This window comes from Perca fluviatilis, chromosome 4 (assembly GCF_010015445.1).
Source record: "Perca fluviatilis chromosome 4, GENO_Pfluv_1.0, whole genome shotgun sequence".
Taxonomy (NCBI): domain Eukaryota; kingdom Metazoa; phylum Chordata; class Actinopteri; order Perciformes; family Percidae; genus Perca; species Perca fluviatilis.
The window spans coordinates 16,335,094-16,362,836 of NC_053115.1; the positions used below are offsets into that span (position 1 = coordinate 16,335,094).

General features: G+C 42.4%; 1 protein-coding gene across 4 annotated transcripts in view; it reads right to left on the minus strand.

Moving 5' to 3' along the window:
* col7a1 (collagen, type VII, alpha 1) overlaps window positions 1-27,743 on the minus strand; it is a 74,060-nt gene that overhangs the window by 26,718 nt on the left and 19,599 nt on the right. For 3 of the 4 annotated variants that reach the window (XM_039798734.1, XM_039798737.1, XM_039798733.1), the window contains exons 20-87: window positions 27,537-27,668; window positions 27,187-27,333; window positions 26,711-26,845; window positions 26,476-26,625; window positions 26,246-26,382; window positions 25,994-26,120; window positions 25,756-25,899; window positions 25,106-25,275; window positions 24,781-24,819; window positions 24,603-24,629; window positions 24,464-24,508; window positions 24,154-24,273; window positions 24,005-24,076; window positions 23,804-23,839; window positions 23,670-23,723; window positions 23,485-23,559; window positions 23,237-23,350; window positions 21,703-21,729; window positions 21,550-21,603; window positions 21,370-21,432; window positions 21,221-21,280; window positions 20,418-20,453; window positions 20,292-20,336; window positions 19,300-19,335; window positions 19,146-19,190; window positions 18,980-19,015; window positions 18,813-18,848; window positions 18,669-18,701; window positions 18,489-18,560; window positions 18,317-18,373; window positions 18,077-18,112; window positions 17,898-17,978; window positions 16,958-16,993; window positions 16,553-16,597; window positions 16,366-16,437; window positions 16,183-16,227; window positions 16,058-16,093; window positions 15,866-15,907; window positions 15,662-15,742; window positions 15,463-15,498; window positions 15,315-15,350; window positions 14,449-14,529; window positions 14,298-14,333; window positions 13,509-13,580; window positions 13,203-13,247; window positions 12,808-12,843; window positions 11,963-11,998; window positions 11,328-11,432; window positions 11,176-11,235; window positions 10,067-10,102; window positions 9,938-9,973; window positions 9,795-9,842; window positions 9,650-9,685; window positions 7,743-7,868; window positions 7,357-7,566; window positions 7,238-7,273; window positions 7,072-7,116; window positions 6,831-6,947; window positions 6,665-6,736; window positions 6,445-6,489; window positions 4,742-4,777; window positions 3,577-3,612; window positions 3,446-3,490; window positions 3,308-3,340; window positions 3,111-3,173; window positions 2,944-2,979; window positions 1,694-1,774; window positions 1,355-1,423 (exon numbers count right to left, since the gene is read on the minus strand). In XM_039798734.1, coding sequence (XP_039654668.1) covers window positions 1,355-1,423; window positions 1,694-1,774; window positions 2,944-2,979; window positions 3,111-3,173; window positions 3,308-3,340; window positions 3,446-3,490; window positions 3,577-3,612; window positions 4,742-4,777; window positions 6,445-6,489; window positions 6,665-6,736; window positions 6,831-6,947; window positions 7,072-7,116; window positions 7,238-7,273; window positions 7,357-7,566; window positions 7,743-7,868; window positions 9,650-9,685; window positions 9,795-9,842; window positions 9,938-9,973; window positions 10,067-10,102; window positions 11,176-11,235; window positions 11,328-11,432; window positions 11,963-11,998; window positions 12,808-12,843; window positions 13,203-13,247; window positions 13,509-13,580; window positions 14,298-14,333; window positions 14,449-14,529; window positions 15,315-15,350; window positions 15,463-15,498; window positions 15,662-15,742; window positions 15,866-15,907; window positions 16,058-16,093; window positions 16,183-16,227; window positions 16,366-16,437; window positions 16,553-16,597; window positions 16,958-16,993; window positions 17,898-17,978; window positions 18,077-18,112; window positions 18,317-18,373; window positions 18,489-18,560; window positions 18,669-18,701; window positions 18,813-18,848; window positions 18,980-19,015; window positions 19,146-19,190; window positions 19,300-19,335; window positions 20,292-20,336; window positions 20,418-20,453; window positions 21,221-21,280; window positions 21,370-21,432; window positions 21,550-21,603; window positions 21,703-21,729; window positions 23,237-23,350; window positions 23,485-23,559; window positions 23,670-23,723; window positions 23,804-23,839; window positions 24,005-24,076; window positions 24,154-24,273; window positions 24,464-24,508; window positions 24,603-24,629; window positions 24,781-24,819; window positions 25,106-25,275; window positions 25,756-25,899; window positions 25,994-26,120; window positions 26,246-26,382; window positions 26,476-26,625; window positions 26,711-26,845; window positions 27,187-27,333; window positions 27,537-27,668 — 4,547 coding nt within the window. Of the gene's footprint in view, window positions 1-1,354; window positions 1,424-1,693; window positions 1,775-2,943; window positions 2,980-3,110; window positions 3,174-3,307; window positions 3,341-3,445; window positions 3,491-3,576; window positions 3,613-4,741; window positions 4,778-5,058; window positions 5,095-6,444; window positions 6,490-6,664; window positions 6,737-6,830; window positions 6,948-7,071; window positions 7,117-7,237; window positions 7,274-7,356; window positions 7,567-7,742; window positions 7,869-9,649; window positions 9,686-9,794; window positions 9,843-9,937; window positions 9,974-10,066; window positions 10,103-11,175; window positions 11,236-11,327; window positions 11,433-11,962; window positions 11,999-12,807; window positions 12,844-13,202; window positions 13,248-13,508; window positions 13,581-14,297; window positions 14,334-14,448; window positions 14,530-15,314; window positions 15,351-15,462; window positions 15,499-15,661; window positions 15,743-15,865; window positions 15,908-16,057; window positions 16,094-16,182; window positions 16,228-16,365; window positions 16,438-16,552; window positions 16,598-16,957; window positions 16,994-17,897; window positions 17,979-18,076; window positions 18,113-18,316; window positions 18,374-18,488; window positions 18,561-18,668; window positions 18,702-18,812; window positions 18,849-18,979; window positions 19,016-19,145; window positions 19,191-19,299; window positions 19,336-20,291; window positions 20,337-20,417; window positions 20,454-21,220; window positions 21,281-21,369; window positions 21,433-21,549; window positions 21,604-21,702; window positions 21,730-23,236; window positions 23,351-23,484; window positions 23,560-23,669; window positions 23,724-23,803; window positions 23,840-24,004; window positions 24,077-24,153; window positions 24,274-24,463; window positions 24,509-24,602; window positions 24,630-24,780; window positions 24,820-25,105; window positions 25,276-25,755; window positions 25,900-25,993; window positions 26,121-26,245; window positions 26,383-26,475; window positions 26,626-26,710; window positions 26,846-27,186; window positions 27,334-27,536; window positions 27,669-27,743 lie in introns of all 4 variants that reach the window. The other variant, XM_039798736.1, reaches the window with a different exon arrangement.

A 27,743-nucleotide genomic window follows, 5' to 3' on the forward strand; every position in this document is an offset into this window, starting at 1 on the left:
GCAATCCTGTGAAACCCCATCCTCCTTATTTCAGTTTAGTATGACATTTGGGATTTTTGGAATTACAGAAACCGGTTTCCTAACTGCATTTGGGGGGGGGGCATCCCATTTTATCTTAGGATAACAATTAATAGAACCGTCCTAACTTAAAGGGATTTCCTAAGTAAGGATGACATAGACCCTGCAGAGCCCGGGCGCAGTGCCGCTGACCCTCGGTAATACAGCCCCCGGTAAAAGTGAAAATGAAAACGTTCATATCTTATTTATTTGGCTGGACCTCTTCACATCTCCTCATTTGCGCTGCTTCACACACTTTATTTGCTTACTTGCATGGTTAAAGAAAATAAAATACATCCATGATTCTAACAACACATTTCCGTTTTATGCTGGTTAGGATAGGAACTTGTTTTAAAAGCCAGGCCTTGTTTGTGGGAGTGGACACCTTCTACTTTTACTAAAGTAAATATGTCTCTGGTTATTTGTACTTTAATTTAAGTACTGAGATTCAGTACTTCCTCCACCGCGGCTCCGACAATCTCTGAAAACCTGTCTCCCAGGAGGTGCACAGGAAGTGTCATGTCCTTATATGGGAATTTGCGGGGCGTTTTCTTATGCTAATTAGGAACAACTGGCACGCGCTTTCAGTTACGAAGACGTGGGATTCATCAATCCTAAGAACACAGGTGCGAACAAATCTGCTGTTTAAGAACACGTCATGAATCCGACTTAGACTTTTCTTAGGAACCTTCTGAAGAACATATTTAAGAGAAAACGTAGGAAGATATTGGTGAATGAGGCCCAATGACCCTTAAACACAGAACATTTCTGCCTTGCCCGTTGTACTGACTTTACTGGATTTAACTACAGGTTACTGATGGATCCCCTCATCAACAATAAATGTCTATATTCTGAGGTTTTCTGTTTGTGAGCGGTTTGGAGAGTTTGTCATGTTCCTCTCCCTTCAGCCTCCTGGCTCACACTGCTGCAGCCTACTCAGAATATCAGAGTTACAATATCAGTTCATAGAGACAGCGAGCAGCAGCATATAGCCAACTAACAGTGGGACTCCTGGACAACATTAAGAAGTGTATACATTGCAGGGGAATGTCTCTGGAGCACCATTTGAGTTACAGACAGCCTTCGGTGGACAAGCAGCCCGAATAAGGCCCTGAAGGAAGAAAACTCTCACAGTTGGAAGCTAATAATAGCTCTACAGAAATTATAATTTTTTTTTCACTTCAGGCATCAAATCATTCTGTAGCTGGGATCATATCCAAAAAAAATGACCACAAAACCAATTTCATTGACTGTCCTCTCAGCCAGAGGCTTCTGCCTCGACACAGCATGTTCTCACCTTCCCTGGGGGGCCGCTGTCTCCCTGCTCCCCCTTTAAGCCGGCCAGGCCTGGAGGTCCAGCAATGCCCTAAGGAACAAATTACACAATGACAACACCGAGGGGGACCTGATAAAACAGCACAGTGCACGCTAAACACTACATACACAGTCGATACGAACAATCAATACATGAACACAAACACTGGTACATAAACACGACGACGCACGCACGCTACGCGCACACACACACACACACACACACACACACACACACACACACACACACACACACACACACACACACACACACACACACACACACACACACACACACACACACACACACACACACACACACCTGCTTTCCTGATAATCCAGGTATTCCATCTTTGCCAGGCACACCATCTCTTCCAGGGACCCCTGGTTTACCCGCTTCACCCTGAGGAGCAGAATATTCAAAGTTTAATACGTGTGTAACCACAAGCATGTGCATTCACGTTTAAAAATCATAATTTACAAAGATCTGTCTTCAATCCGGTGTCCAATTCACCTTGAACACCACAAATGATCAATTGATATGGACCTGTTTTACACTTATTTTATACTATATTTTAAAGGGGTGACAGACTGCAAAACCGAGTTTACCTTGTCATAGTTGAATAACGACGGTGGGTAAAATGGGCATACAGAGAACCTCCAAGTTCCATTGACACCTCTTTCCTATGCAAATCTCACAATTTGAAACTGCCTCTGAAAACGGGCGAATCCAAACAAAGCTAATAGTTGACATCACCTCGGTGGCTGTACCTTAATTGGCTCTGTTCTGTACCTTTGTCACGCCCGATAATTTACATACAGACCACTGGTCTGAGACCAGCTGATGTTCTGAATGTAGGTCGCGTAGATCTCAGACACTAGTTTAGCTGCGAGCATGCTCTGTGTACTTACAGGGGAATTACAAAAAAGAAAGTTTGGAAGTTTTTCAAGGATATTGAAAATGAACCACGGTCGTAAATGCAGTGTTCCAGGCTGTACAGGGAATGCTGAGACTTTTCACATTTCACCACGAGCTGCCGCTCGTGCAGCTCCATCAGGTCAGCGTAGTTGGTGGTCTAGTTAATGGGTAACTGGGAGTGTGGCAGGCATCTTCCCTGAAGTTATGTTTTCATTTATATTGCAATATAAATAATACACTTAACCAGTGGCGGAGTGGAAATCGGGAGAGTAGGGACTTTTTTCGGTGGGCCGGTAGTGTTTCGAGGCCGCCAGGGCCGCTCTGATAATAGTTAAACATTGCAAGTTCTTAGCAACACCATCCAGCAGCCTGGCCGCACGTTTGGAAGTCTATCGGTAATGTTAACAGAAAGTGCGTGAGTCTAATGATGGAAAGCCAAAAAAGAAAAGGGAAACGTGGCGCTGAGAAGGTCAGACTCAAAAAGGAAAAAAAGGAATTGTGTTGCTGCAAGAGTGTACAGCTGCAGCCTGGAGACCTCCCGTGTCACGCCCTCCCGTCTCATGCCTGGGCATGCTGTGCTGTGTGTTGTTCACTTCCTGACTGTGCTCCACAGTGCAGCAACATTAGCAGCCAGATCAGGATTGCATACTCACCACCTGGCCTGAAAGTCCTGGAGGGCCCTGTGGACCCTGCAGGGAGAAATAAATACAGTGGTAAGAAGGACCACAATATGACACACACCATGAGATTTTAGATGAATTTCATGAGAAAACATGAAAGCAGATTTTTTTCCTGAAGAGAAGCGGTGAAGGATACTTACTACAGCTCCGGGGGGACCTGGTGGTCCTGGCAGACCTGTGCTCCCTTGGGCACCCGAAGGACCCTGCAGACAGTAGAAATGAACTCACACTGCAGATCTATTCTACAACTTCACTGTCTAGATAGTAAAGTGATATGGTATTAGGGCAATTGAACCTATTGTCTAAAAGATGTAAAATACCAGTGGAGTTGTTTTACCTGGACGCCAACACCTGGCTCTCCTTGATTACCCTGTGACAGACACAAACCTTTTAGGACTTTGGCCAGAAAGCAACAAACAAAAGAATTTCAGAATACATGTCGTAACGGTAGCACACAGATATGTAGTTAGCTCACCTTCACACCTGGTGGACCTGGAGGCCCGTTGGGACCCATGGGGCCCTAATTGAAAACACACAACATGTAAACTGCTGCTGCTATGAGTCTGTGAATGTGTACGCATGCTTCGTCAAGTGTGTGATACTTACAGTTGGTCCCCTCATGCCAGTGTCTCCTGGGTTTCCCTAGAAGCAAAAAATAAGTCACATACAGTATATTCATCATAAAATACCCCACCGCACCCCCCTGCACAAAACAAACCAGATTGAATGTGTTGATTAGTAGGCTCTAGAGGTGCTGGTAAGAAACATTCTGTGTTACCTTTGGACAGAGCCAAGCTAACTGCTTCCAGTCTTTATGCTAAGCTAAGCTAACTGGCTTCTGGCTTCATACCTAACCAACAGATGTGAGAGTGGTATTGACCTTCTCATCTAACTCTCGGAAAGAAAAGCGAATAACTGTATTTTCAAAAATGTCGAACTTTTCCTTTAAGCAACACATTCATGCATAAATGTGTTTATAAAAATTGAGCTCTTAAAAATAAATAAATATATTCCTTTATGTACTCATAATTGGACAACATTGATTTACATAAATAATACACAGACTTGTCACTGTTGGACAAATATACAACAACATCTGGCTGACTCGTGACAACAGGTAGGACAATACAAACAGAGGATCAACAAAGAGACACATGGTAAGCTCTGAAAAATCAGTGCTGGGAGAGGGATAAGCACACAACAGACAGCAGGCACAGCTGCATGCACGATAAGCACACTCAAGCGAATAGACAACACAGTACTTTTTGGAGTACCAAATACCCAATTTCCTTCCCCTCTGCTATTGTACACTGCATCCTGGCGAGAGCTTCAGCTCAGTCAGCTGACTTCCTTTCATCTCCTCCAACAAATCAGCAGCGCTTAACACGTTTAAAATTCAACTTCAAAAGTCAACTTGTGAGTTTGACGCGGATGCTTTTGGGTAGTCTTGATTCATATTTTAGGAGGAGCCGATCAAGGTCTGACTCTTATCCCAGGACTATTAGCTTCCAGAAATGCATTCAGAATAAAGTGAGGTGACATTTGCCTGGGAGGTACATGACGATGTGTGGATCCTGATCATAGGTTGTTCTAGTCTCCGGTTTTTAAATGCAGAAACATCTTTCAAGCTATTTCCTGTCTAAACTAAAGCCCACTGGTAGCTCTAAAGCTTTGGTCCATTCTCCACTTGGATCCGATACCACAGGGACAGGTTCTCCCAGCCCTCCCTCCTCCAGAGCTCAAGCATGCCAGCCAGTAGCAGCGAACCTACCGGTCTGCCTAGAACTCCTGGGAACCCAGGCAAGCCCTGGAGAGGATGAAAGACAGAGGAAGGTGGATGACAGTAGGGTGGGGTGAGGGGGAAACAAACAACACAGAAAAGGAAATGGACAGAGATAAGACAAATATGAGGAGAGAGGAAGTAAGAGAGTGAGGTGTTAGCCGCACAGCTGCAAAAGGTTACGGTCTAAAGATCTATGAAGCCTCAGCCCAAGAGGGGAAAAAGAGAGCTCCATCAGCCAACCCAGTGGTTTGCTCTGAAGATCAAGACTAAGAGGAGGCCCCTTTGCCTGGTTACTGCTTACTCACTGGTTGACCTGGACGACCAGCGGGCCCTGTTGGGCCCTGCTCCGACATGGAGGGAAGGAAAACACAAAGTGTGAGGATGTGCTTAATATACCCCTCCTTTCCTTGCTTAAAATTGAATTCCTGCACCCGACCATGCACTCATGACATACAACACAACATTTGTGTCTGGGCTTTTAGTGATCACTGTAAATACTACGGTAAGGAAAAAGATGAAACCTTAATGTGTCCTCTGATGTTAACTGGAATCCTGCTGGTTTAATATTTCAAAAAAGCTGAGCAGATGCATTACGTCTTTTATATGAATTAATATGATTTATTATCCTATATTTACATATCACAATACTGTAAACGAATAAAGACAAATATGCAATAAGCAAGAACAGAATTAATTCATTATTAACTATACATACCTGCAAACTCAGAAGGGCTGAAAATGGTGACACAAACCCCCCCCCCATGAAGAAAATAAAGGGGAAATCACAACATTTTCCCAGTGCTAAAACAATACTTTTAAGATTGAATATATATATATATATTTTAAAAAGGAGCACCTTGTTCAGTTGTATTTGTCTGTTCTGTAGAATCGAAAATATAAAACTATAAAAAGTTGATCTAAAAAAAAAATGTGCTAAGGCCACAGGGTCAAAATTAAATGATTTATTAAAAATGTAATAACAATAACTTATAATAATTACTTATTTCACCAGTAAATTCCTGTTAAACGACAAAAACAACCACTGGATGGGAAAAGGGTATTTTGCAATAACTCTGAATGCAGCAGGAGGCTGGCGAGGCAAGTTTCAAGTGAACGCAACATCTGTGCTGTTTTTCAGACAATGGCAGCCGCAGACTGCTGTTGGAATCCTCTCCAGTGAAATACAGACACACTTTTACACCGTTTAGCTGTCAGTATTTTAACCGTGTTTACTCCAGCTGCTAGCTAACGGTAGGCTAACGTTACCTGCTGCCGAGTGTAACTAGCGTCCCGTGCAGCGATGTTTCAGTTCCCTCTTACGTCCGTTTTCGGAGCATCGGAGAGAAGCGCAGGCAGTTAAGTGGCACCTAAATAAGGCACCGAAATCCACGTTGCTATTCGGTCCGTTGAGGCACCGGTGCCATATTAGCACACCCCCTCCGCGATTTTCGCCGAAAAGCGACTAGTCTGCAGGTATGACTATATATGGTTGACTATACAGTATATAGTTATTGTCATAAGAAGAAAAAAAAAAAACACACTTACCAAGTCTGTTGAAAGACATATAAATAATACTAAATAATTACTTATAAAGTGTCTTTAAACCAAGAAAGTAATTACTATATCATGCTCTATTAAAAAAAAAACACATTCAGGCGTATAACTTCCAGTAACCAGTACTTCACACTTACCGGTTTCCCATCCTGACCAGGTTTTCCTGGTTCTCCTGGTGTTCCCTGAAATGACAAAACACAGATTGCTTCTTAACATTTAAAAAAAAAATAGTTTTTCCAACATGTCTTGAGTATAGTCAGATCAGTAACAGTCAGATCAAAATCAGATTTCCATCACTTTAGGAGTCTGTGATTATCACAATGTTCTAATCTAGATAACAACTGACAGCCAGCTCACCTGCGAGCCGTCACGTCCTTTTTCTCCAGACTGTCCTCGGTCTCCTTTATCACCACGAGATCCTGCAAAACCCTGTAAGACACATTACAAGTAGCTCATTTGCATATAGAAACATGTTGCAGTGAATGGCATTAAAATATGACATTGTATTATGTTCAAATCTTACCCGTTCTCCTTGAGGTCCCGGTGATCCTGCAGCACCAGGCTCTCCCTTCTGTCCCACAACTCCTGGAGGGCCTCTGACCCCAGGCGGACCAATCAGTACTGAGTCAGCAGATGCTCCCTACAGTACACACACACACACAAAGCTTATGAATTCCATTCTATGTTCCACGTATCTTATATTGACAAAATTTGGAATCTCCATGGTTTCACTGCATTATTAGCGATGATAAGAAGGAGTTTACCTTTTGCCCTGGTGGGCCGGCTGCTCCCGTTTGCCCCATTGTACCCTGAAAAACAGAAGAAATTCACAGTTTAGCGTGGAAGTGTTTACATAAAACATACATTTTTTCTCACTACCTTGATGCGGAGGACCAAAACAAACAATGTCAATGTGACATAAACACTTACAGCTACTCCTTTGTCACCTTTCTCTCCTCTCTCCCCCTGAAATACAGACACATCATATTAGCAATCATGTTCAGTCCATAAAAAATCTTCATTTGTTTACCCAACTCTCCTCAACTCACCTTATCTCCAGGTCTTCCAGCCTCCCCCAGTTCCCCAGCTCGCCCAGGAACTCCTGGTATTCCTGGTTTTCCTGACTCTCCAGGTTGCCCTGGGGGTCCCTCTGGCCCTCGCTCTACAATGGCTCTACCTGGAGGACCAGTTGCTCCCACGGGTCCTCGCTCCCCTTGATCCCCTTTTGCTCCTCTCTCTCCTTGAAAACCACGGGCACCCTGGTGCACAAGAGGAAACGGAAAGAGATAAACCAAATCCAATTTTTAAACTGAATTTTAATAAACATCAAAGTGTAGTGCACCATCTGGACTTGCTATGATCTTCCTGCTGGCCTTCATCAAGTTTTTTTTTAATCTTTCCTGTAAGCTTCCAAGATGCCCTTAGTCATGCTTACATCTGCACCAGATGGTCCTCTCGGTCCAGGTTCGCCCACGTCTCCTTTGTCACCTTTCGCTGCCTTTGGCACTGTAGGAGTCAGTGGTGTGTCCTTCCTGTCCACAACCACCTTCAGATCAGACACCTGTGTGGAGGGAGGAAAGGAGGAAATGGTTGGCAAGACCTTCATAACTTTCAGCCACATGTGCCTTTCTGTGAAATGCTTTAGAGACCAAGTCAATTAAATTGTATGTCAGTAGCAGCCTTTAAATGCTCATGCTCCACATGACTCCAAAAATGGTCTAATGGTCATTTTAAAATTTGCACAAACACTCTAAAATAGCTGGTTGTACTTTCAGGGATAGAGATAGTTTTTACATCTGCTAAGGAATACTAAATGAGGTTAGCAAACTCGTCCACACTGTCAGGGTGACGTTATTCTAAGAATATATCTACAAATTCTCATCTATCATTGGTCACATCTATGAAATCAAGCCCCACATGCTGCTGTGTGTTTTAACTACTTGAAGTCCTATTTTTATAATGCCAAATAAACTAAGATCCAATCCTATAACTGACCATTACAATTCCGTTACTCCACTTTTACTGAATTGAAAAAAATATATATTTTCAAACTAAGTGACAAGGTATAAATACATCCGGAGGCTGTAAATGGCATGATGACACTTGCAAGAACAAATGGACAAATAAAAACACTGCACAAGTTCCAGGACATTTCCATTAGCCCGACCATTATGGTAAAATATTCATCCAAATATCCATAATAGATACAGAAATGATGATGATGATGAGTGAAAATGGTCTTACTGTTCTTCTTATCTACAATTTCCCAAATGTATTTTCAATTAACTCCACAACACAAATTAATTTTGATATTTAAAATATGACTAATACACATATCTGACTACTAACCTGGACCATTCAGGTATAGGGTTAGAGTGGGAAAGTAGTTATACACACACATTACAAAGTGCAAGGCTTTTGGAAATAAGCAATGATGAAGAGAGTTACAATCAAAAGTGGAGTCAGTGTGTAGGCATTACTCTTCATCAACACAGACCGACATTTCTATCTCAGAAGGGACGTCAAGCTAAAACCTGCTCATGTTTAAATCCAATGTGAAGGTGCATCTTTTGCATTTATATATAGATCCCCTTTATTGACAAAATACTGAAGCCTACACCTACACCTTTAAATGCGGTTATGACCCTGGGGTTATATTTTGTGGGTTGTTTTGCCCTGCACGGTCAGTTTTTCTCCTGAGGATGCAAAGGCGGTGTGGAGCAGGTGTGAGCACCAGATTGGTCCAGCAGAGCTGATTGCTGTCTCCTGGTTGGTCGCTGCGAGGACAGCAGCCGTCTTAAGCCTCATCAGACAGGAGCTCTGCCCCCCTCTCTTCACCATGTGCCTGTGTAACCTGTATGTTGTGTTCCAAGTTATTGTGAGTACGGTTAGCCGCCTTGAGTAAAAATGGTTGTTTTGAGTTTGTTGAGTTATTATCCTTCAGACATTTTTGTTTTAGTTTGGAATACACTTTTCTTTGTCTTATGTTGTTAGTAGCAGCCTGGTAGGAGTGAGGAGTCCTGTTTTTTGTTTGTTCCCTTTTTCTCCTGTTTTGTGGTTAGAAGCTTAGGTTAGAGCTTTGTCTTTTCTTTACTTTTTGTTTTGGTAAGTTTAGTTTGCCTTTAGAATTTTTTTGTTTGTTGTGTTGGGGCCTCATCTCCAAAATAAATGACAACTGCTACTTTGAACTTCTTTGTCCTGGCCATGTTTGGAAGTGGGAAGAGTGGGGGGGGGGGCACCTGTTATGTTGCGTCCGCATAACCCCTAGGCATCCGGTCGTAACATCGCTCAACAAACAAAAATCATTACATTTCCAATTTAATTGTGTGGCAGTCCACATACCAGAATGCCAAAGTTGGCCAGAGCCTTCTGTACATCCTGGTAAGAGAAACACACAAACACCAGTCAACCGAGATGAACAATATTGACAATAAATGATTCCACAAGTCCCAGCTGAATCATGACAGGTGATGTGCAGACATCTTACCACTGCTGTCCCAGGTTTTCCCGGCGCCCCGTCCTCTCCCGGGTCTCCCTGCCAGCAACAGGTAATCAAGGTGTAAACATAAAACAAGTGAAACCTCACTCGCGTCACACTTTCAATACAAAAGGGATGGAAGATTAACTTACAGCATCACCTTTGAGGCCAGATGGACCTCTTTCCCCCTGGAACAAAACAAGTTAGAAGGTCAAAGAAACAACTAAGTAGTTACTAATCTAAAGCAGACTGAGATATATATACAGACATCTACAACTTACTCTGGCTCCCACAGCTCCAGGGATCCCAGGTACGCCCTGAAGGACAGAGCAAGGACAATGATAAAAACATCAACAGATAACACTGTGTGTGTGTGTGTGGGGGGAGGACAGACAGACACAAGGACAGATATAGATAAAACAGACAGCTTTGCTACTACATGTGAGAGAGCGTTGCTGCTGGGGACAACATGATCACACAAGAGCTAGATAGCAACTCGAGCTTTCTAGCTGATGTTTCTGTAAAATGACCTTTTCTATAGAGATGCACCGATTGACCGGCCAAGGTACAGTTCTCAAGGACGCACGCACACACACACACACACACACGGACGTGAGAGTACAGTCTCTTTTTCCTTTCCGCCGTGTGTCGCGCTTACCCGCTCGCGGTGTGAAGCGCGTGCCCGCGCTATACTCGCACACGTAGGGAACCTCGTGAATTAACCTGCAACATGTCAGCTGTTTGGAATTTCTTCAGTGTGTGTGCAGAAGATAACAAGTTTGCAATATGCAACACCTGCAAGGAAAAAGTAGGGTGTGGAGGGACGACACCAAAAACCAAAATCACATTTTTAGTTGAATATTGGATGTGAAAAGAAGGAAATGGTTCTAACATTGCACTTTAGATGTATGTGAATTTCCCACACCAGCAGTAATTTATATAGTTCTATTTTATAGTGATCCATTATCTATTCAAAAAATTTTCTATGTTCTGTGCAAAATGTACTATTAAAGAAAAGATAGAAAATAAATATTTGCGTGTGCTGTAAAGTGGTTAGAAAAAATGAAATCGGAATTGGCTAAAATCGGTATCGGCTGGCCTAACTCAATGAAAATCGGAATTGGCCTAGGAAGTTGTAATCGGTTCATCTCTACTTTTCTATGATAGTATGCAAAAAGAAACACAATCATATGAAAACATAATTACATGCCGAGGATTTTATTTATGTTTATGATGATTCTTATCTTCCATTAATGCCCATTAGCCTGTGGAAGTCCATATCATTCATAGCACAATACAGTACTCTTCAGGAGAAGTAGTGACTGTAATATGCATCTAATGAATGTAATTAACAACAATGTTAGAATGCTGCAAAGTCATGCATGCTCACAGGGGTTCCTGGAGGCCCCGGCGGGCCTGGGATTGCTTCAGCTCCTTTAAAATACACCACCTGAGAAACAGGGACAGTGTATTGATTAGTAAAGATGACAAACTATCATTCCCATTCATTTTATATTTCAAATGTGTCGACATCATTTGCACCTGTCCGGGAGGACCAATGCTGCCAGGAACTCCAGGAGGCCCCACAGGGCCAGAGGGTCCGACAGACCCAGCAAGGCCCCTTTCTCCTTTCTGCCCGTCCCGGCCCTGGAAAACACATGCAAATGCACAACTGAGACTCTCTACACAGGGTGACTTCACTTGCGCTATAGTAGAGGCTGAACTATAAAATCAAAGCAGGTGGCCGCTGCCACCCCTCCACTGATGTTCTAGAGATAATTAATGTGAATTTGCACATGAAAACAGCACGCTGACATTTGGTGCCTCCCTGGATTCCTCTCAGAAGTGGCTCCCTCTTAAAGGCTAGGCTTGATCATTAGAGGCTAGTGAATTCATACAGCTGCTTCTGACAAGCCTATTGATTCTGCAGTGAGTGAGCGTGTGATGGTAATGTCAATGTCAGAGCAAACTACAGTTGATAAATACACACTTGAGTGGGAAACTGATGAATAGAAAAGAAGGGAGGACAGCTGATGTGTAATACAATAAAGTCAAGGATCAATACAGGAAGCGGGGGGGAGGGGTGGGGGTGAGACAGGACAGGACAGGACACAGAGTAGAAACAAACCGACAACAAACACAAATAGATAATGATATAAAGATTTGGAAAAACTGACATCTCTTCCAGCTGCTCCTGGTTCTCCTTTATCACCCTGCAGATTAAAGACAGCAGAGTCAGATTGACAAAGAAAAACAGACATAATAAGCACAATCTTCATAAACAATTTTCTAAAAAGACCCTCGTCCTACCTAGCTAGTAGTACTAGCTAGTAAAGTATTGTTTGATTTCATTTTTAGTCAGTTTGTTTGGTGTTTTTACATGGGGTGTGTCCTGTAGTATTCAAAGCACTGCAGACACTTCAAAATAAGGCTGGGAAATATATCAATATTATATCGATTTCGCGATAAGAGACTAGATATTGTCTTAGATTTTGGAGATCGTAACATGGTAATATGGCATAAGGTGTTGTCTTTTTCTGTTTTTAAAGGCTGCATTACAGGAACGCGATGTCCTTACCTGAATGTTCTAGATGTTCTATTATTTGCCTTCAGCCTCTTAGTCAATAAACACACATTATTGATGATTATTTATCACAAATCTCTTTGTGAGAATATTTTGTTAAAGCACCAAAATGTCAACCTTACAATATCGCCGCAATTTCGATATCGAGGTATTGGGACAAAAATATCGTCATATTTGATTTTCTCCATAACGCCCAGCCATACTTCAAAATAATATTCACAAATAGCTAGTATTTGATCAAAGATGCTACACTTTAACAGACCATTTTACATGACAACATTCAGAAGAGGATATCAGGGGAAGAAGTTCATAGATTTGTCACATAAATTTGTCAAAAAGCAAAATTAATGTATTAAAAAAGAATCCTAAAACCCTAGTTGACTAAATCTCTACCGGTCAGTGCCAGATAATCGTATAAACTGACAAACGGCTACAAACCTTTCTCCCATCTTCACCTGGCACACCATCCTCACCCTGTAAGTCAAAACAAAATGCGTTACAGCTTCAAACAAATAACAAACCGAATAATGGCCGGACTGCTGCAGGAGCACTAAGATAATTCAGTGCCACTGCTTTAGAGACTCACTTAAGACCAAGACAGCCATTATGCAGCAGAGCCTGAAATAAATGTCCTCACTGCTTTATTGTCGATGCCATTACCATATTAGAGAATGATGGAGAGACATGCTGCATTAAACAAGATTCATATTCTGACTGTCAGTGTTGACAATAAATATCAAAGTATGTCAGTCAAGTCACTAATAAAATGTGCAACGTGTCATATTGCAGTATGTCAGGGAGAGTGGGTATTACATTCAAGATGCTGAAGTTACCATTTTGCCAGGAGGACCAGTTTTGCCATCGTCACCTGCTTTACCCTGAAATATAACAACAAGGATGACGACACTCAACTGAGTAAATGTGGTCGAAAAGAGACTGAGATGTAAAGATACAAAAGAATGGATGAGGATGATGGAGAGACACGTAAATACAAAAATAAAAGTGTGTGCGTGTGCGTGTGTATGTGTGTGTGTGTGTGTGTGTGTGTGTGTGTGTGTGTGTGTGTGTGTGTGTGTGTGTGTTTGTTTGTGTGTGTGGTGTGTGTGTGTGTGTGTGTGTGTGTGTGTGTGTGTACTCACAGGTGTCCCTGCGGTGCCTGGAGGCCCAACAGGTCCCGGGGGGCCCTGTTCCCCTCTAAGTCCTGCTAAACCCTGGTACATCAAATCAACACACAACATAGTGAATGGTTTAATCTCTTTTATTCAGCATAAATGCCTGCTAAAATAAAACAGATTACGATTTGCACTCACATTTTGCACTGTATTTTTGGGATGTAAGGACAGTTAAAAAGAGAGTTTGAAATGTATAATTTATTAGATTGAAAGTGTAACACTTGGCAGACATGATAGAAATGGCAACTGCAATTTCTTTGGATGTACAGCAGCAGTAATACAGCGGTCATGTGTCTGCCCCTTGAAATAGGAATAGGAAAAATAGGAAAATACTCCTTTTCTTAAACTGTAGGTTGAGCAGTTGATGACTTTCAGAATCAATATTATGGTCAATATTACATAATAGGCTCCTGTAAACTGGAGATGTCTCTTCCTAGAGTCGGCTTATGCAACTGGCCACAGGAGCGAAGACTGAATTTTAACACCACCACAGTGCCCTCTGCAGCACGTACACATAAAGTGCACATAAGTGACTGCAATTCAGGGGCAGACTTGTTTACAGAAAATGGGTTTAATACAGAATAAGGACAATAAGGATAATGATCAGATAATACAACTAAATACAAATCTCACTACGGATGTGAACATAACACAAAAACGTCAGCATTTATTTTTATTTATATGATTACTTATAACTAATACAAATCAGGGAATGGCATTTTTAAACAACCACACAGGAAATACATTTTTACTCACGTCTCTACCAGGATCCCCCTGTTTCCCAGGATCCCCCTGTAACACAAAGAAGAAACAAATACATTGTATCAGCTACACATTCTTCACCAAGTAAGGCTCTACACACAACATGTTTTAAAGTTTGGGGAGAAGATGGCATAAACTGAAGTACCCTCTGACCCGGTGGTCCAGCAGCACCTGGTTTACCATCCAGACCAGGACGTCCATCTAACCCGGACGTTCCCCTTTCTCCCTGATCACACAGAGGTTTAGGGTTAGAAAACCACATTTACATTAGTACCTACAGTAAAAGAACAGTTTAAAGGTCCCATTGCATGAAAATTTCACTTTATGAGGTTTTTTAACATTAATATGAGTTCCCCCAGCCTGCCTATGGTCCCCCAGTGGATAGAAATGGCGATAGGTGTAAACCGAGCCCTGGGTATCCTGCTCTGCCTTTGAGAAAATGAAAGCTCAGATGGGCCGATCTGGAATCTTGCTCCTTATGAGGTCATAAGGAGCAAGGTTACCTCCCCTTTCTCTGCTTTGCCCGCCCAGAGAATTTGGCCCACCCATGAGAGAGAGACATCATGGCTTTCAAACGAGCAAAGTGGCAGTTGGTCAAGGCCACACCCCCACCCTCCACCTTGCCCCTCCCTCTCTCCTCCTCAATAGCTACAGACACAGAAATGGCACATACTAAGGAAAGCTCATTGTGGGACTGGCTCTAGTGGCTGCAATTCTGCACCAAGGCTGAATTTCGGGAAAGAGACTTCAGATACAGTATTAGGGGACCACTAAGGCCTATATAAAAGCATCCAAAGAGCACCATGTCATGGGACCTTTAAGTGACTCGGTTTAACTTTTGGCGGTAAAGCTTTCCGCCAGCCCTTCTACACTTCATTCTACTGGGAATCTACTGCGTGGGAATGCGGTGGAATAAAGGACCAGTTTATTTATTTTTCAATATTGATGAAATGAGAAGGGTCAGTTGAGTAGGTGACATTGTGAGGACCAGCCACACTGTTGATTTCAAACCTTCTCTCCAGGCGCTCCCCTTTCCCCTGTGTCACCCTGTAAACATTAGAAGTGAAAATTATGTGTACGAAAGGAAATGATTCCGGTACAGTATTTACAGATATCTAGTTATGAGAATTGAAGAAGCTGTGACAGAAAGCAAACTCACTCTTGTGCCTGCAGGTCCCCGTTGTCCCTCAGGACCCTTTACAGACAGCGGGGAAAGAACAACAAGTCACAAAGATCATCAGTCTTGCATACTAAACAACTGGGAAAGGGGTCAGCGTGCATAAAGATGCATATACTGTACGGTGGCTATCAGATGCTCGCAGAAGCATTTACAAATTGCAAGAATGAGGCTAACTCACTCGTAGGCCTGGGGCTCCGGGAGTCCCCGCTTCTCCTTTCGGACCTTTGCTACCGTGTTCTCCTGGGTCGCCAGCGTCACCCTGGAAATCACAATGAAGTCAGTTCTTTGTTTACCACAGTGTGTCTGCAATAACTATCAATAAGACTAGATTTTGGGGGATACTTATTGCAACTCAGAAGTTCTTTACAGGTACAGTACAGACCTTCTCTCCTCTCTCTCCTCTCAGCTGGCCCTGGATGTCGGTCTGTTAAAGGGAACATACATGTAGTATCAGAATTGGGTTGTAAGACGCTCTTTCAATGGTAAGAAGATGCTGCAGACTGTAGTTCCAAACTCTAGTTTGCCTATTAATTATCATTATGGTTCATTTTACAGTACAGTGTGACACACTCACCACTTTCCCTGGTGGTCCTGGAGGCCCCTGGGGTCCCTTGAAGACAAGAGTGAAATATGTGAACCTACTAACAATAGATATAAAGTTATATAAGCACTGTGTAAAAAATAAAGCAGACAACAAACCAGTTCTCCTTTCTCCCCTCTCAGTCCCGCGAGTCCAGGGCTGCCCTATGATCGAACACAGATCAATAAATATGCTAAGCAGCTGACCTTCCTCGATGTTTCTTCTCTCAAGGTTTCAGTGGAAAATCACAAGAGCCTATTAAAAAAGCTATCTGTATGATGATACATAAATGTGTGCCTCACATTTCGTCCGGGCTCTCCTGGGTCTCCTATGTCTCCTTTCTCTCCTGCTCGTCCTGGCTGACCAGCCAGTCCCTATTGGGGGTCAATCAAAAAAGCCCGTTAAAACCTTCCATTGATGTACCATGATAGTTTCAAAGTTTAAGATTAAAAACTTGATTGTAAAATGTGTCAAAGACACGCGCCCTACCCTCAGTCCTCTTTCTCCGGACTTCCCTGGGAGTCCAGACTCCCCCTAATGAAAAGCAAGTTTAAAAAAAAAAGAGACATTTGTAGCGACATGTACACACTAATCTTTATAAATAAACTATATAAATAATCTGTGTATATATACTGTCTGTTTATATAAGGGTGTTTATAGTGTAAATATTACTATTATTTTAATTAATAATATAATACTTTTTTCATATTTTTTTCCAATGTCTATTTAATGTGTATTTGTGTTATTCTGATGTGTGTGAATTTTTCTTTTGAGCTGCTGTAACAAGGGAATTTCCCCATTGTGGGTTTAATACAGTCTATCTTATCTTAAACACACACACAGAGAGTGGACGTTGCGATGTCAGCATCAAAAAGAGGAAGAGATCATACTTACAGGTGTGCCTTCGTCACCCTTCTCTCCTCTCTCCCCCTGTAAAACACAAGTATACATAATTCACTCATTTTAAATGGGAGGAAATCTTAATGGGGTTACATTTTCTAAATTTACAACATTGACTGAGTAGAGGGTTAGAAACATTATTCTTAATCATTTGTGAGAACATTTCATGCAATGCACAGTGTTGTTTTTACCTCTAAAGGGCATCATTACAAAGAGATGCATGTTGGAAGGAGCAGAAGAAAGCTTAAGAGGCACACTGAGAGCAACATGCAACAACAATAACAGCTTGACTAGGTTTTTACAATAGTACAATGTAGTGTCTTACTTCACTGGGAAAAGAAAGACATGACAAAATGATAAGATCACTCGGGCTGCAACTAACAATAACCTTTGATTATTAATAATCTGCAGATTTTCTTAATCGTTTTTTTTTTAAAAAGGTTAAAAGGAGCAGTAGGTAAGACTTATAAAAGTAACTTTCTGTCATATTTGCTGAAATTGACCCTATGTTCGAGTAGAACTACATGAAGCAGGTCATAAAAAAAAAAAGAAATCCACAGCTCCCTGTTTAGATGCACCAATCAGGGTCAGTACTTCCTACTGTATGTAGAGAATGTTAAAGGTGCTCTAAGTGATGTGACTCAACCAGCTCCTTCTTGTCAGATATTGGCTGGAACACTGATTGTTATGGTTCGTGGGGCAGGTTGGTTCGGTCTTCAGAGACCGCGTTTTTTTACAGTGCGTTCAGGGGACAGGCAGCTAGTGGATAGTGAGGAGAGGTTTGCTGTATGTGACGAAAAATGTTGCAGCCTAAAAAACGCGTCACATCACTTAGAGCATCTTTAACAACAAGATATTGAAAAAGGTGTGCGGAGTAGTTATTGTTGAAGAGGGAATTGTGTTACTTTTTACAGATCCCATACATCACTCTCACCTCTTTCCCAGGAGGACCAGGCTTTCCCGGGGTCCCTGGCCGCCCATTCTGCCCCGCCTCTCCTGGTTCACCAGGATCTCCCTAAAGAACAGTTAAAAGACCAGTTTGACAATCAAATAAACAGAAATAAAGAGAAAGGCTAAAAACATACCAAATAAAACACACAATAGGCCTCTCACCTTGGCACCTGGCCTTCCATTGACACCAGCAGGTCCCTGAGGGAAGAGCACATGTTTTATGGATTTTCAGTTTCAGCAGTTATGGGGCATGCCTAACACTGACAGGTGGCACAAGGGAATGTTTCATGAATAAGTGATGCTATGGTCTGGAATATATCACAGCAGCTGTAACATGATGAGCCATTGTGCCATTTGTTGTTCTGATAAAGATGTGTTACAATGACTCCAGTGTGAACTTACTCTCTCTCCTGGCTCTCCTTTAGGTCCAACAGCTGACCCTCCCGACCCTGAAGACCCCTTGCAAAAATGTTAAAGAAGGAAACGTCATTTAGACAGATGTCAGACTGTAAGTGCACTGCACACACAAACAACTCCATATTTTCTAGGACATCATCATCTCCTGGTTGCTCACTTTCTCTCCTTTCTGTCCCATCTCTCCTATGTCTCCCTTCCCCCCCTCGGGACCAGCCAGGCCTCGCTCCCCCTGTGGGAGAACAGCAAAGGAGAGGAAACCCATCAGAGTGAAGGAACAGTGGGCGCGGTTAAAATGTTAAAATGAAACGTTTCACGAGAACAGAATTTGATAGTGTACCTGGTCCCCTTTCTTCCCGGGCAAACCAAGAGCCTGGATGATTTGAATAATAAAGTAAGGACTCGTCATCACAGACAAAGACATTAAGTGCATATCCAAAATGAAAGGACAGATAAATTATTATATGTCAGGTTGATAACTCACACTTCTGCCGGGCTCCCCGCGTGCACCTTCGTTTCCCTGGGAACAGACCAGTTTTCATCTTTGCTCGGAAATTCATTAGATGAGATTATGAAATGTTCCGTGTTGGAATCACGTTCCTATTGACCTGCTGCTTCTCTTATGATTGCATTTAATTGAATCAGTCTCACCTTTTCTCCTGACGCTCCACTGGGCCCTGGTAAACCCTGGTGACAAATGGAGACTCATTCATGACACTCTCTATGCATTTAGAAACAGTCAGACCATGCAGCAAATATGAAACAATAAGACACACTGATGTCATTAGCCACTACTGCATGGCAGTCTTTCACTCACTCTCAACCCTGGTGTTCCTGCAAGGCCCGGCTTCCCTGGGTCCCCCTGTGAGACAACATTATTCAGATAACAGCACACAATCCCACTGAAAGGAAAGGATGTCAACAGCTGAACTCATTTCAATTAAAAACTAAACCAACATTGCTCTACTCACTCTCTCCCCAGTTTCACCAGCTGGTCCTCGCTCCCCCTGCAAAGAGACACATGTCCAGATTCACTGATTGTTTTCAAGTCAAATTGCATGTTCTGTGACTGTGGCTGTTGTAACTGGAGTCTGTCCACAGGTCTTGTTCTAGATTCTAAAATTCTCTTCTTTGATTGTCTGACTTACTGTGCAAAATGACATTGGATTTATTTATTTTACTCATTATGTTTAAACATGGTGTCGGCCATGGATGCTTGTTTGCTTAAGTAGTTTTTGTCTTTGCAATGTTTTTCCAGTGTCTTTCCTTGCACTGATCAGGAGTAGCGTTCCTAATTCCATTGTATTCTGTATTGAAGCTTTCTATTCCATTCAATCTTACAGAAAAGGGTGACTGATCTTAGTGCATATACAGTACAGTATGTAGCTTATAAAATGATCATGTGTGTCACTGTAAATGTGCTATAGTTACTTGGGATGGTTTGTTGCTAGCGATTGTTAGAGCTTCTCAACTTGCATGGGGTCTTCTCCAAATAACTGCTATGCCGGGAAAATGGAGGGATTCCTTGTATATACCAGCAATTACCACTCATTGTGCACAGGTATGAACATAATCTTGTACATACAGACATCCATCTCATCCAAAAAAAAAACATTAGAGCTGCTTTTCAGTTCAGGTAAAACAAGTTCTCTGCAGTATATTCTTTTTTGGATTAAAGTAAAATAAAGTAAATCAACAGCCTGCTGTGTCTCCACCCACATTTATTTACTTAAACTTTTCAGACCTATGTGAGCTTGAAGAGATGCGAACTTGGCTCAGCAAGATTGTTAATATCATCCCATTTTGACCTTTTCATTTTGTTGAAATTGCATGTGCTCTTCCCTGTGGTAAAATGTACTACTTAACCTGGTGCCATACCTGTAAATATGGACCATAGTCATTTAGGCTATTCTCACACACACATACACACACACACACACACACACACACACACGTGACTCACCCTGTCTCCCTGTGATCCAGGCTCACCTGGCTGTCCTCGGTCACCCTATCAGAATAGAGAGTGACAGAGATCATTCCTCTATTAACAACTTACAAAAGAAGTGATTTTTTTTTACCTTTATCTTACCTTTCCACCAATTTCTCCTGGAGGCCCACGGGGACCCTGAAAGACATGAGCAAAATGCTTGATCATAAATGTATTACTTCCATCAAAGTTATGTTTTAGTCTTGTTTATTTTAGTGTTTCTGTGTCAGTAAGCAGGACATCTCAAAAATGACATTCAGTGACAATACAGATTTCAGTGCAAGCTGGTGGAAAGTTGGGCCATGGCCCACAAAAGAAATTCATGTTTTTTTCTTGTGATAGCGCCACCATGTGGGCATTTAAAAAGCACTTTATACCTTTGCTCACAACTCCTTAATTTTGAGGAAAAGAAGCATAATTCTTTTTTCCTCGGCCTAACATGTATCTATGCATATAGGCCACAGATCCTATAACATGCATTCTGCCACTTTATCCATATTTAACAAATGTAATACATAGCATACATTATGTGCATGACCCTGAAAAAGTTATGAATGTGTTTTTTTTTATTCCACAGCACTTTCCTGTAACTGTTGGCAAATGGTTATATAGCCTATTTGACAACAAGCAACTTCGTGAGATCCTGCAAAATGATGGCATTCCACCTATAGGTGGCGCTACAGCATCATGAATTCAAAAGACCACAACGTAACTACCATTGGTCTCACTTGAAACTGACTGTTAGTACGCAATACAGATCTGGATCCAGACACACATCCAAAGTTCTGAAATTGCGATGGGTGCGACGAGGATTGTGCGAGCGTAGCAGAAGTTGAGATGTGAAATGTTGTTGAAATGGTTTCATTATCGTGAAATAATCTAAAACTGCTGTGTGTTCAACCTACCCTGTCCCCAGGCTCTCCTTGCCTGCCTGGGGGTCCTGGCGCCCCATCACCACTATCGCCCTGAAAAACAACCACAAGTGATTACAGTACTGTGGGATAAACACCCCACATGCTCAAACACTCAATAAACTAGATCAATCTGCAGCTACCTTGTCTCCTTTGTTGCCTTGTGGTCCTGGTAGCCCTCTAGGACTCTGAGCCCCTGGAGGACCCTGATAATAAAAATGCAATTAGTAAATGCAAAATTCATCCCCCCCCCCCCACATGCACACCAAGTTCATCTGCAAACTAAACATGTCAGCACATTGGCAGTGTTTGACAGTGCTTACTGGGGCACCCTTCTCGCCCTTCACGGCCACCCCGTTGCCGACTCCTGGAGGTCCCTGTCGGCAAAGAGAGATAAGAGCTGAGAATCATTATGCTTGCGTGCTTCTTGGGATATTTCTGCAGTGAAAGGACAAGCTGGCGATAGTGTGACTAACCCTCTCTCCTGGGCTGCCCTTGTCTCCCTGAAGAAAGAGAGATACAGAGAGAGAGAGAGAGAAGATGCTGAACATTGTTGTTGAGAAAGGTCTCTTTAGGATAACCCAAGAAGTTGACGTGCTTAGTCACAGGTTGATACACAAACAAACCGCCTCTCGGCTACTCCATATAGTATCTCAACATCTAGGCAAATTAATAAAAAGGAAAACCAATGAAAACACAGTACCAGGAGGAAAACTAAATTATCCACATGACAGACCTAAGTAATTGGTCATTCTTTTTAATCCACATAAACCATTGCTGTCATTACTGAGGAATTCAAAAACTGCAGTAATGCTTGTTTGCTGGGAATGACAATCAATACTCAGAATTATTGTGATTCATTCAAGTTTCCAGATAATCTGTCTTCACAGAGATGTACTAGAAATACCATCAGTATCCTTCTCAACTATTAAATATCAAAACTGTTTATTTTTGTATGCAGTGGAAACTATAGAAAGAGATAAGTCTTTTGAAATTTAAATTGTACACAAAAAAATGATATTGTATAACAAAAACTGCCCCTAAAATCTGAGCTTTTCTGGCACATATAGCAAATGATTGAGCCTCCACTGAAGGAATAACAAGGTGGCTCAATGCTACCACCATGTGCATTAGTCTAACAATTACAGTTTCCTCTTAGAGCAGTGGTTGGAGCCAAACGACTCCATTGAGAATTCATTAAAGTCTCTTTCATTAAAGTCTCTAAAAGACTTCAAGAAAACTGAGGAAAAGTTTTAAATGAGATGCAATTTTATCAAAGATTTAACTGTATCTGTTACTACAATAATCTGATAAGAATGTGCAGTGGATGCCTAGTGGACATCACACCATTAACATAACAAAATGAGAGACAAAAAATATGTTTTTAAAACAACAGAATTGTCTATGTTTGAGACTGTAAAATGGGTTCTTGTAAATCTAATGTCTGGAAAAACTTTAGCATAAAACCTGAATATTTAGGGTGCGAAAGCAAGTTTTCATGTTTTTAGCACCAAATGGCAGTGAATAATTTAAAATTCTGTTTCCATTATGTATCCTTAGATTAGTAAACTGAACACAGCACACTTGTGTTTACCTACCCAGCTGGTCCGTATGTCCCTCTAAAAGGCCAAAGGGATGACAGCAGCAACTGATCTAACATCGGTAAATCCAGCTTTATCAGGACAGAAAGATGCTCACGGCAGTTTTCAAACGGCAGTTTTGATTGTGAGTTTTGAGTCATCACTTGCACAACATCAGAACAGGGCTAGTAGAGTGAATCATTTTATCACAGTTAAGGAGTGATGGAACGCTCTCTGTTACCGGCCGACTTTTGGGCTTTGAGACAGGTGTATTTTCAAAAGAAACTCTTTAAGAACTGATAATTTAATAATAATAATTTAAGAATTTATAGTGTTTATTGATCCCCAGTGGGGAAACTGGGATAGTACTGTATAATAAACGTATTTTCTAAATCAAGTGGAATGGGGAAAGGCAGGGGAGGAGGCTAACCTTGGTGGAGATTGCTGGTGTTCCCGGTAAACCTGGGCGACCATCCTGACCAGGTGTCCCTGGATCTCCAACAGCACCTTTCATCCCATCGCTGCCTGGCCGGCCAGGAGTACCCTTAGTACACAAAACAAACACTGGTTAGTGTGCAGGGTTTGTGCGAGTAAGGCCCACTGTGGGATTTAGGATAAAGATGGCCATATACAGCAAATTTAGGATTGGGGTCAAAGTCACTCCAGTTTGTTTCTTACCGGTATTCCCGGGATGCCTGCCTCTCCTTTCCTCCCTGGGAGACCCTCTCCTGATATTGTTGAGCCTGGTTCACCCTGAAGCATCAGCAAAACACCATGAACACACAAACCCACTTCCCATATCATTTTGTTCTCTGTCTCTGAGGTGGGTTAGGAAAAAGGTTAGAAATGATCACTTAGCTCACCCTTTCACCTTTACTGCCCTTTGACCCTTGTAGCCCTGTCACACCTGGTTCACCCTAGAAAAATAGAAAAACACAAGCATTGTACTTATCCACCAAATATCCACCAAACAACTCTGCAGGTCAGAGTTACTTACTGGATCTCCTCTGATACCAGGTAGGCCCTGTGAACCCTGCAGACACAAAAACATAATTATGTTGGCTCTATGTTAGTCTCACATTGCAAGAGCTATCTCCACAGTGCTGTGGAGTAAGGTCTGGCTACACAACCCATACATTCTGGGATAGGAGATTCTGGGATTTGCATTGCACCGGTGGGTTCTGGTCCCTCTACTCACCGGGATTCCTGCATTTCCAGGGGAACCTGGTCGTCCCGGCAACCCTGGATTTCCATCAATGCCAGGAAAACCCTAAACGGGAAACAAACTCACTTCAGTCCTGATTGGGGAAGTTTGTATAGTTTTGGTATGGCCTTAGCTGTACTCACTCTCTCCCCCTTTTCTCCTTTCACCCCCAATGAGGGGTCAATAGTGATAGTTTGGCCTGGTGGACCTGGGCGTCCTTCAGGTCCTCTGGGGCCTTCTCTCCCAGGCACACCATCACGACCCTACAACACACACACACACACACACACACACACACACACACACACACACACACACACACACACACACACACACACACACACACACACACACACACCTCTCATCATGTGACAAGTACTGTATGTCTAATCAATAGTATTTGGAAAGATAAGTACATTGCTGTTAATAGGTCAGTGTTAATGAAGGACTCACAGGATCTCCCTTTTGTCCATCTACACCATCTCTGCCTCTCTCACCCTGTGGAGTCAAACAAAAAAAATGGCACCTTAACAGCTGAAAATACATACTACAGGGATAGTGGTAAAACATTTAGCAACTTTCTGCACTGTACCTTCTCTCCACGATCTCCCTTCTGACTCTAAAAGAAATTGGAAAGATTAAACTTAGAAATCATACAGTAGGGAGGAGGAGGAGTACGTTCATCAAAGCCAGTCTGTCCAATAAACGGTTATTATTAACACAGGTTCAAAGGTTTCACAACAGTATAAAAGTACAGTTAGAGAACTCACCTCAGAGCAATGAATGGTACACTGATCTGGACCTGGACCCTAACAAAACAAGGACAGAAACATTAGGCTGAGATGAGAGAGTTTTTGTATTTTATACGTCTTTATTAAAGTAATTACATGCCATGCCATTTCCATAAAAAAAAAGTCACAAAATACCATGAAAAACATGTGTTGGAACCAGTGTTCAAATGTTACATTTGTTTGTCAATTTGCTGAATTAAGATGGGAAAAATTTGTGTTATTTTAATTGTATACAGAATATCACGCCTAGCTTGAAAAAACAAGACTATAAAACAAAACGTGCTTTTTTCAGGTTTCTTCTTACCTCTGGTATTCTAGCAATGCCACAGAGCAAGTCTGCCAGATCAGTATGTACGGTGTCCAACTGTGATGCATCACGGGTGTACAGAATGTTTTGGGTGCTGCCGTCTGTCACTAACCGGCGCAGCTCCTCGGTATTTGCCTCGTCTATACCCACCGCTAACACTGTCACACCTAGCAGACACACACACACACACACACACACACACACACACACACACACACACACACACACACACACACACACACACACACACACACACACACACACACACACACACACACACACACACACACACACACACACACACACACACACGCACCAAAAAAGAACAGAACAGAATTTGTATGTGTAGTATACGAAGAAGACTGTCAGTGTAAAGAATGTATTATGAAGTTTTTCAGTTTGTTTTAGCTCCAGATGGTGGCATCTGTCACAGGGCCAGTGACTTAAGACAATTTATAGGAAAGTATTTTTTCTATCAATTTACAAATTCTTGTGTAGCTGAAATCTTGAAACTAAATTGTCCAGATGAAGCCAACTATATTGACCTGGAGGGTGCAGGTAGTTATATCCAACCATGTTAAAGCAAACCCTGAGTTTAATTCACAGATGACTGCAGCATGAGTGCTTGTTGGGCTTCTCCAGCACACCTGTAGCCCTGAGACTGCTTGCTGCGAGAGTCAGGTTGTCAGCTGATTTTTTGTCAGCGATGACGACGACAGCCCCAGGAACCCTCGGTCTCCGTCCACCTGAGGGGGTCAGAAGGTACTGCCTGGTGTATGTCACCGCCTCACCTGCAGAGGGAGGCAGACAATATCACAACTCCGAACACACACACACACACACCGAGCAGTAAGTAAAGACATCTGTCAGAGAGAAAACACTGACCAATGTTATTCCCGGGACTTTCATCAAACGGTGTGGACCGGATCTCTTGAAGAAGTGTGTCAGATCTGCCATGGCGATTAAGCAGGAACCATACTTTGGGTCTGTAGCTGTATACAACAACTCCCACCTGAAACAGGCAGAAAATAATCAAAACTTTGGCAGAAGACAGCTAAAACTGGCCTTGCCAGAATGAGCCAACAGCCTTGTACATCTCCACGCCCTGTTTTGAGACTTATTCTTCAAGAGCAGTACCTGAGAGTCGCGGGCTCCGATAGTATTGAGCGACCCTGCTGCACTTGTGAGGAGTTGGCGCAGTGGTCTTGCGAGGCTAATGCGATCGGTAGATGCCGGCACCAGAAACACCACATCCAGACGCCCGCCCACACAGACTGCGGACAGAGAGGTTTGTGGGGGCAAGTATGATTTTAAAAAGGTGTGTACCCTGTAGGTATGGTAAATATATTAAAAAGAAGATGTGTTACCAGTGCGTTCCTCTACAGAGCTCTCAGTTCCCAATCCACTTTCAAAGGTGGGCTGCACAGTAAAGCGATAACGATGGCCCAAACGCAGCCCAGTCACCTGGTAAGAGCTGGACGCAGCAGGGAGCGTGACAGATGAGCCTCGACCAACATCTGAGAGATATAAACATTTGAAATTATAGATCTGTAAAGCAGTCTTAAAGAAATAAATTGCAACACATATAATAACATGTTTCACCTGTTCCATCCATCTCCTCTCTCCAGCGTAGAATATATCCTGTGGCACCTGGTACTGGAGTCCAGCCAAGCCGCATAGAATTCCGGGTAACCTCCGCCACTTGTAAAGTTGTCGTACGTACTGGGGGGGAACCAGCTGCATACATGGATACAGAGAAACAGCATTGACATTAAATTTGATATTTCATCCAATATATTTTTTGAAACAACGTTTTGTATATGGTGCAATACTAAACTATTGTGCACAAGAAGGACATTAATCCCATGCTTACTTAGATATAATGCAATATGCAGTATTGCATTTACTATATTCAGCATTTGTGAAGATTTTATTTTAAATCATCAAGTACTGTTAAATCATCCATTCTTTTAAGAATACTTTTTAAGCCTCACATCTGTTGTTTATTTTCTCCACGATTATTAAAACTTGATTATTAATACTTAAATAATGTCAGAATATAGGAAGACAGCACTCACGTGTGGTGACTCTGACGGACACAGGGGTTCCCTCTCTGTTTTGAACTAAAGCCATGACCTGCACCTCGTACTGGGCTCCGGGGTCCAACTGGTCTAAATCCACTGCTGTCACATCTCCCCCCACCAGCTGACTTCTCTCTTCACCACCTACAGCAGCACATAGTCACAACAGTGAGTAGAGGAACACAGTCTAGCTGCTATAAAAAATGAATCGTTCAAAAAACGTATTTCTCCTTTTAGTGCAAATTAAAGCTTTGAAAGAAACTTTAATCATTGCACTGAGATGTGAGATCTACTGTATATGAGAGGATTTTAATCACAAAAGAGAAATAGACCAGCAATAGTTCTACCGTCCGTTCTCCTCCAAGACACACGATAAGCCGTTGCTCCCTGCACACCAACCCAAGTGACACGGACAACCTCTCCACGTGCCTCCTGGACTTGCAGTGACGTCACAGTCCCAACCACAGACTGATCTGACTCTGAAGGTCGGGACAGAAAACAAATCAGTCAGTTAATCTATTTTGTATAACCCTACTCATAGACAAGGTTCTCCC